The sequence below is a fragment of the Barbus barbus genome, assembly GCF_936440315.1.
Source record: "Barbus barbus genome assembly, chromosome: 16".
NCBI classification, from domain to species: domain Eukaryota; kingdom Metazoa; phylum Chordata; class Actinopteri; order Cypriniformes; family Cyprinidae; genus Barbus; species Barbus barbus.
In genome coordinates, this window is record NC_136744.1 from 14,892,403 (window position 1) to 14,901,266 (window position 8,864).

The 8,864-nt window shown below is 40.2% G+C and overlaps 1 protein-coding gene across 1 annotated transcript; it reads right to left on the bottom strand.

The window, feature by feature from the left end:
• Positions 1-1,396: 1,396 nt before the first annotated feature.
• On the bottom strand, positions 1,397-8,864 carry LOC306882303 (phenazine biosynthesis-like domain-containing protein). Its single transcript, XM_079436841.1, has 9 exons — positions 8,728-8,864; positions 8,501-8,597; positions 7,181-7,279; positions 6,989-7,098; positions 6,870-6,899; positions 3,567-3,655; positions 3,146-3,321; positions 2,887-2,949; positions 1,397-2,744 (listed from the first exon to the last, which is right to left on the bottom strand). Exons 1-9 carry the CDS (start codon positions 8,809-8,811, stop codon positions 2,632-2,634), a joined length of 861 nt encoding a protein of 286 aa, XP_079292967.1. The 5' UTR covers positions 8,812-8,864; the 3' UTR covers positions 1,397-2,631.

Sequence of the window (8,864 nt, forward strand, 5' to 3'; positions counted from 1 at the left end):
GCCTGTATTGTCACACCACAGGACAAGGTCTCTTTAAAAAGCATTTTAAATAATTAAGTAAGATTTATTCAAATAATTTATATTCTTAAATTATTTGAATATACACTAATGGTTAGAGAGTCGGACTTGTAATCCAAAGGTTGCGGGTTCGAGTCTCGGGCCGGCAGGGATTGTAGGTGGGGGGAGTGAATGTTCAGCGCTCTCTCCACGAAGAGAGAGCGCTCACCCTCAATAACACGACTGAGGTGCCCTTGAGCAAGGCACCGAACCCCCAACTGCTCCCCGGGCGCCGCAGCATAAATGGCTGCCCACTGCTCCGGGTGTGTGTTCACGGTGTGTGTGTGTTCACTGATGTGTGTGTGCACGCTGGATGGGTTAAATGCAGAGCACGAATTCCGAGTATGGGTCACCATACTTGGCAGTATGTCACTTCACAATTCTTTTTTGATCATTTTCAGTGTTCTTAAATGCAATAATTACATAGTTTTGCCTCTTTTTCGCCATATCTGTTTGAAAATCTGGAATTGCAGCTGCTTGCGGAATTATCTTCCTTGCATGAGATGTGATCCGGCACGACTCCAGCGCGGATTAATCTAATGTTTTGAGGAGTATGTGTGGCTGTCAGTCACCGCACCGGTGCGGATGTTTACTGTACATCGCAATCACAGATTCTAGCCTACATCTTGGAATATATGACCCAAATAAGAATTTTCACCGTATATTTAGGGTGGCCATATGTGCCATATATACGGGACACATCCTGGCCAGGATTTGAATATTGCCTAAAACCAATAACACGTAGTTTGACCAATTACACGCAGGTAGACGAGAGCGATTCGAATCGAAAGCACAAGGAGCCATCTGCTCTGCTCTCTATAGCTCTCTTGAATGTCACACAACGATCTACCTGCACAGTGCAAACAGCCAAAACCTGGATATTTTAGGCAATATAGAAATCCTGGCAAGAACGCGTCCTGTAAAAACGGCCTGTATGGTCACCCTACGTATATTGTCATCGGAACAAGTAAAAAGTCTGCCACGTTTGTTCTGACCAACTGAGGAAAAAAGCATTACGGTAAATTGCACTACCAATGGTGATTTAAATCTAACTATCTGTTAGCTCATATCACATCAAACCGTGCAAATTATTATTATTGTTATACTTTTATTCTCAAATTATTAATGTTAACAACATCAGCATTGCGTGACTATGAGTATAGTGTGTATTAACATGTAGATTTAAATTTCTGTACAGTCTAATCTAATTGTCATACCATTCGAATTTCATGTTAAGAAATTCCTTTAACCCAAAAAGCAAATTATGCTCCCTTCGAACGGGTTTTCTTTAAAATACAAACCTTGTGTTTTACTAGGCTATCTGTAATCAGAAGCACATTTAAAATTGGAATATCATTTAATTTCATTCACATGCGTTTCATAAACACATAATCCTTTCTGGATTACAATCCGCCATCAAAATCATTTAATTATTCAAGATGCAGTGAGAAAAGGCTAGAAGAGTTTCAGTAGCATACTGATTGACTAAGAGACTGAATTTTGTTGATGAAAATTACTTTTTGTTTTGTTTAAAAAACATGGTGATATCGTTTGTATCAAAATTAAACTTTCTTTTCCTTTGACATGTTCAAAATTAAATAGAACTAATTTAATAACTACCATTTCGGTCCTTTAGTGTGACGTGATGTCCTATGGTGTGGCACTTAAAAGAACCACAGATTTGTTTTTATCTCAAAATATCTTAAAAAAACAATTGTGTATTGCAATAGGGGCGATACAAATATCACACAACTTAAAATGGTATAATTTTTAGCAGTTTTGAACAGATGACAGCAACGTTTGTCTTGTTGTCAAAGTTTGTCTTGAAATGATCCAACAAGTCATAGGGAAAAAAATTGTTAATTATAACTGCATATTAAATAAATAACATATGAAAATCTCTCTCACTCAGTTTGTGTATTATTAAAAGGGGTTTTTTTTTCCCATTATTTTTTACTATGTCACACCATAGGACAAATGTATGGTACAGTTCATTTTAAATGTTAATAAAAGCAGTGAAAGAATTGACGAAGTTCGTGACCATTTATATTTTCTCAAAGATCAGACTTCACACTACATAAATATGTATTTCTTTTTCAAAAAAGGTATTTTACAAAAAAGCATTTTTTTACTGCCTATTTGTCATCTACCCATATGAACTAGTTGCAATATTGTTCTTTGTTGATGGCATTTGCAATTTCACCTGTTATTTTTTTTTTTGTAAATGTCTTTTATTGTCTTTGAAAATGATGAGTGATGTTCAGTCAACCATCACCTCTGATCTCTCGCTTCAGTTTCTCCCTATGACTATAACCCTGGTTTGCTGCATCCTGAATCAATATCAGAAGATCTAGCCTTACTCTGCCCAACAGACAATTGTATTAATATTCTGCAATAAATTTATAAAACATGCATTCGGATTTGCAGACTTTTAAAACCAAATAATTTTTTATTCTATTTTAGCACATACAATAAGTCCACTAAGTGAGCGAAACATCAGTTTGCAGATCTTTGAGAAAGAAATTGGACTTATTTCCATTAAGCTCCATTAAGTGAGAAGGTTTTGCAGGTTGTCTAGACTTTAAAAGTTCCCTGGAGAATGATTTGTGCCCGACCAATGATGTTGAGTCGACCATCATCCCTAATCTCCAGCCCCAACTCTCCCCCACGACTGGAGCACTGGTATGCTGGAAAAACAAACAGGAGAGAATAGAACCTTTTTGTGCATTTAAATGTTTTAGTTTTTTGGGGGGAACTGTTTAATTAAACCATTTATGTGAACTAATGGGTCCTTTTTAGTAAAGGGGGAAAAAAAGAAAAGTCCTTTACCCAACATTTTCTTTTTGTTCAGCTTTTCAGACCAGTAGGCAGCAAGAACTGTATGTGCAGACCCTTTGAGAAATAATTATTAGTCTTTTAAAGCATGAAGAGAATTCATATGAAATGTATGGTGACTATAATTGTACATTTCCATTTCTAACCTATTTGAATTCATGGCTTTACATTCACATGAGGAAGCTTCTACAGAATTCTCCACATGTTTTGTAGGTTGCTGCATTTTGAGAATTATGTGATTATTTCAGCTCACCACAGACTGGATCTTCAGGGACCCCTAACCAAGGAGCAAAGTAACGGGAATAGAAGTCGTATCCAGGTTGTGCGGTCGGAGCTCCCTTCATTGTAACAATAACACCATTAAACTTCCCAGTAGATTCATTTTTCAGCAGGGCTTCAGCTTCAGGCTTCAAAGATGTAAGTTCAGATCTACAAACAACAACCAGTCAACAACCTTGCGTGATGATTTAGATACAAAAATCAACTGCCTTTTTGGACAATATTACCAACATACTATGAATTGTTGTCTCTTGACTGTTGCTTTTAAAAAAAAGTTTTAAATGTACTTGGCACAAAATTAGCTTCTCTCTCTTGACATTTTTCATCTAATTTAATATACACAAATACAAGACCATTCTTAATATAATTTTCTTCCTTGTTATTTTCAGAAATACCTGTCGCATATGTCAGCAAGACGAATCATCAGGTTCCTTGTGCTTGGATTGTAGCACACATCCTGAATGGGTACATCTCCTACTACGGCCTGATAATGCACATAAAAGCTTGTTTTTCTTTGTCATTTTAAAAACCTAACATAACAAAACCTAACATAAAAACCTATATCTGACTGGCGCCGAACATGGCCGCTTCGGTTTGTTGCTCCTTGGTACTTTTTCTGTTTTTGTTTGTCTGTCCTGTCTTAAGCAACGTTTTTCCAATCAGCTTCACTAGAAACAAACACTTGGACATAAGAAATAGCACACCAGATAACCTTTTGACGACGTTTGAACATTCGGATGTTTTACTGGACATTTTAGTTGGAGGAGCTGCGTTTCTATACAAGCGCTCCAGGTGACGCAAGCGAGGGAAGCGCGCTGGTGCGCTCGTGAAATCCAGACAGCGCGGTTTAAGGACTCCGCTGCCGAGTATTCACCTGGCGAATCTCCGCTCCCTTGCAAATAAATCAGACGAACTACAACTCCTCACCCGCACAAAAAAGGACTTTTTAAACTCTTCTGCGCTTTGTTTCACGGAAACCTGGCTGAACGGTTCTATCCCGGACAGCGCGCTACATCTAGATGGATTCCAGCTATTCAGAGCAGACCGCATCACAGAGTCGTCAGGGAAAACGAGAGGCGATGGATTATGTTTTTTATATCAATGAAGGCTGATGTACAGACGTGACAGTTTTAAAGAAGATGTGCTGCCCAAACCTGGAAGCTCTCTTTATTAACTGCAAGCCTTTTTTTCCGCCGCGTGAGTTTTCCTCTTTTATTCTGGTGAGTGTGTACATTCCTCTTGACGCGCGTGAGTGCCACGCTAGAACTGTTGGCCGACCAAATCACACACACAGAACAGCGTTACCCGGACTCTTTCATTATCATTCTCTGTGATTTTAATAAAGCTAATCTCACCCGCGAACTGCCTAAATATAGACAACACATCACGTGCCCCACCAGGGACAGCAATATACTGGACCATTGCTACACTGTTTTAAAGGATGCTTGTATCACTCTGTCCCCCGTGCAGCACTGGGACTCTCTGATCACTGTTTGGTTCATCTTCTACCAGCCTACAGGCAGAAACTTAAATCTGCTAAGCCTGTAGAAAAAAAACTGTAAAGAGATGGACTGTTGAGGCAGAGCAGGATTTACAGGCCTGCTTCGAACTTACTGATTGGAGTGTTTTTGAGGCTGCAGCTACTGATCTGGATGAGCTCACCGACGCCGTGACGTCCTACATTGGTTCCTGTGAGGACATGTGTGTACCCACCAGGACGCTTTCAAGCAACGACTCTACATCAGTGTGGAAAGGCCTGAAAGCCATCACCAGTTACAAGCCCCTCCCCCCAGCACCGAGGCCAATCAACAACTGGCTGAAGACTTGAACAAGTTTTATTGCAGATTTGAAATACAAAAGCCTGGTCTGACACCCCACACCCACTCTGACCGTCTCACAACACAGCCATCAACACCTTCCCCCTCCTTCCCCCCTAGTGTTTCTCAGCCTGTAATCAAGATCTGTGAAGATGTAAGCAAAGTCTTCAAGAAACAGAAGATAAGGAAATCCAAAGGCCCAGATGGTGTCTCTCCAGCCTGCCTCAAAGCCTGTGCTGTCCAGCTATCATCCATCTTCACATTGATCTTCAACAGGTCACTGGAGCTGTGTGAAGTCCCCTACTGCTTCAAATGCTCCACAATCATTCCTGTACCCAAGAAACCAAAAATCACAGGACTTAATGACTACAGACCTGTTGCTTTAACGTCTGTGGTGATGAAGTCATTTGAGAGGCTCGTGTTGGCTCACCTGAAGGACTTTACTGGTCCCTTGCTGGACCCCCTGCAGTTTGCTTACCGAGCAAACAGGTCTGTGGATGATGCAGTCAACATGGGACTGCACTTTATCCCCCAACATCTGGACAAACCAGGGACTTATGCAAGGATCCTGTTTGTGGACTTCAGCTCCGCCTTCAACACCATCATCCCGGACACCTTTCAGAATAAACTGACACAGCTCTCCGTCCCCACCTCTGTCTGTCAGTGGATCAACAGCTTCCTGACAGACAGGCAGCAGCTAATGAGGCTGGGAAAACTCACATCCAACACCCGCACCATCAGCACTGGAGCTCCTTAGGGCTGCGTTCTCTCCCCACTGCTCTTCTCCCTCTACACGAACGACTGCACATCTAAAGACCACTCTGTCAAACTTCTGAAGTTTGCAGATGACACTACAGTCATCGGCCTCATCCAGGACGGTGACGAGTCTGCTTACAGACAGAAGGTTGATCAGCTAGCTGTCTGGTGCAGTCACAACAACCTGGAGCTCAACATGCTCAAAACTGTAGAGATGATCATGGACTTCAGGAGAAACCCCCCTGCTCTCCCCCCACTCACCATCATGAACAGCACTGTGACTGCAGTGGAGTCATTCAGGTTCCTGGGCGCCACCATCTCCTAGGATCTGAAGTGGGATACTCACATCGACTCCATCGTGAAAAAGGCTCTGCAGAAATTGTACTTTCTTTGTCAACTGAAAAAGTTCAACCTGCCACAGGCGCACATGACACAGTTTTACTCTGCTGTTATTGAGTTGGTCCTGTGATTTTCTATAACTGTATGGTTTGGGTCAGCCAACAAATCAGATATAAGAAGACTGCAGCAGACTGTTAGGTCAGCAGAAAGGATCATTGGTGTCCACCTGCCCAGCCTTCTTGTACTACTCCAGAGTGAAGAAACGGGCAGGTAACATCATCACAGACCCTTCTCACCCTGGACACTGTTTGTGCTTCTACCCTCAGGCAGACGCTACAGATCTCTGTGCACTAGAACATCTAGGCATAAAAACAGTTTTTTCCCCCATGCCATCTCCAGCCTAAACAACTAACACAGGAATTATTACCTGGGACCTGGTGCCTGTAATTCATTCCCCATCTCTAATTATTGACTCTCTCCCTAGTACTTTGTAAATATATATGCATATTTTTTTCCTAAACCGCTGTATATATAGAGTAAATGAGGCACAAATCTGTACATAAATCTTCTGTTCCAGATTCTTACACATTATTATTATTATTATTATTATTATTATTAAGTCTTATTTAAATGTTTCTGTTCTCATGTCAGATATGTATGTATGTATGCATGTATGTACCAGAGTTTCTTAAAAACCACAACAAATTCCTTGTGTGTTTGCGCACACTTGGCGAATAAAGCTGATTCTGATTCTGATAATGTTAGTTTACTCACTGGCTAACTTACTTTCAAAAGATCCTTGATTTCATGTTGATCCTGCAAATAAAACATACAAAATTACTTAATTTATCATGAGAGGCTATGAGTTTTGTTGAAGAAAGGGTCAAGGTGTGTTTTGGTCATACCTGGGGGTTTGGTTTGTTTAAGGGAAAGTCCATTATTAGAGATTCTTCACGCTGACGCACATAAAGCTCCCCACTCAACGTCTCAAACACCAGTACAGGGTTGACATTTTCTGTGTGATGATATTGTGCTTTTAGAATAGTCACTTTGGTTGTCTTTGGTTACATATTAATGTAAGAACAAGTGTTTCTTACTTTTCATGTAAAAGAGCACTGCTGCTGAGGCCAGTGTTGCATGTCCACAAAGTGGAACCTCACATGTGGGAGTAAACCAGCGTAATCCAAACCTTGCACCTTTCAAAATACATCAATTTTTTTTTTTTTTGCATGTATATTACAGAAAGAAATAGCTTTCCACCAAGTGGAACTATTGTAGATGCTAAATGGTACGTATAAGTATACTAAAGCATATGGCGTTATTTTACTGCCAAATGTCAAGAGCGCATTTTTGTAGCGCGAAAGTAGATTAATATAATGCGCGAGCGCGAATCTCCCCGCTCGCACGCGGATTTCCTTTGCTCTCGCACAAAACCGGACGCGCGCTCTCGGATATACGCTGCTCCAGTGCGCGCACTTAAAACGCGTCTCTCCTCTTGCTCAAGTGTGCGTGTGCGCGCTCAAACTTTGTCCTGTGCACTCGCACATCTCTCCGTGCTCATGCGCTAGATATTATTTTCTTTATAACTGTCATAATTTCTAATATACGTACATTTCATATGACTAAATATTATTAAATTGTAGAGAAATTCCAGGATCAGTTCCCTCGTCACATAGGCCTAGTATTTTCATCGGGTCAGTCGTAGAAAAATCTGATTGGTTGATGACTTTTGACGTTTAATCCAGGTGTGAAAATAATATCTAGCGCATGAGCACGGAGAGATGTGCGAGTGCACAGGACAAAGTTTGAACACGCACACTTCTTCCCGCAGCCAATCCATCTCATGAACACTTGAACTCTTAACAATAAACATGAAATATACTATCATAATTTATGTTAATGTTTCATAACACTATCATACTTTTTTATGTTTATTTTACACACATACTTAGCCTATTACTTTTCAAATTTGCACCTAACATACCTGTACCTACCGAATTGCCTATTTTGTATATTGTGTTTGTGCTATTTGGCACATTGTCCATTTTTGTATATTTGTACATTATTTTATTTTAAATTTTATTTTTTTTTACTATCTGTGTCCTGTCGTATTGCTATCATTCTGTCGCACTGTGGAGCTACTGTCACTAAAACAAATTCCTCGTATGTGCAAACATACCTAGCAATTAAGCTAATTCTGATTCGGATTCTGACTTGAGCGAGAGGAGACACGTTTTAAGTGCGTGCACTCTCTCTGCGCGAGAGCAGGTCTATATCCGAGAGCGGGCGTCCGGTTTTGTGCGAGAGCAAAGGAAGATTCGAGCTCGCGCATTATATTAATCTACTTTCGCTCTACAAAAATGCGCTCTCGACATTTGCAGTAAAATAACGCCATAAAGCAGACATGTAAATCAGACCTGAAGAAAAATCCATAGAATTCCTTCTTGTAATGAAAGCAGTCTCTGATAAATTCATCTCAGCAGCAATGCTCTGATAAAGATCATCTCGTAGCTCCTAAATGTATAACAGAGAAACATTTTATAATATTATACAGTGCTAGTGCATTCAGATTTTGAATAAATTATTTATACACTGTGTAGATAACATATAGAAGACTGTCTTATTTATGTAGTGTAATACTTACATTCTCAATGAGACATACTGCAGCAGGATTACCTTTAAAAGGCACATTGGTGAAAGCATCAACAGTAAATACTGGAATTTCCATTGATTACAGCTCTTCAGCTCTAGGGTTTTTTCTTGCACCTTTTAAATATTTTT

Bases quoted from the DNA above. Each gene is read 5' to 3' on its own strand.
- LOC306882303 (XM_079436841.1), bottom strand. From the start codon at position 8,811: ATGGAAATTCCAGTATTTACTGTTGATGCTTTCACCAATGTGCCTTTT. The intron at 8,598-8,727 runs GTAAGTATTACA...TTATACATTTAG, and splicing joins CAGTATGTCTCATTGAGAAT to GAGCTACGAGATGATCTTTA. The intron at 7,099-7,180 runs GTAAGAAACACT...ATCATCACACAG, and splicing joins AGTGCTCTTTTACATGAAAA to AAAATGTCAACCCTGTACTG.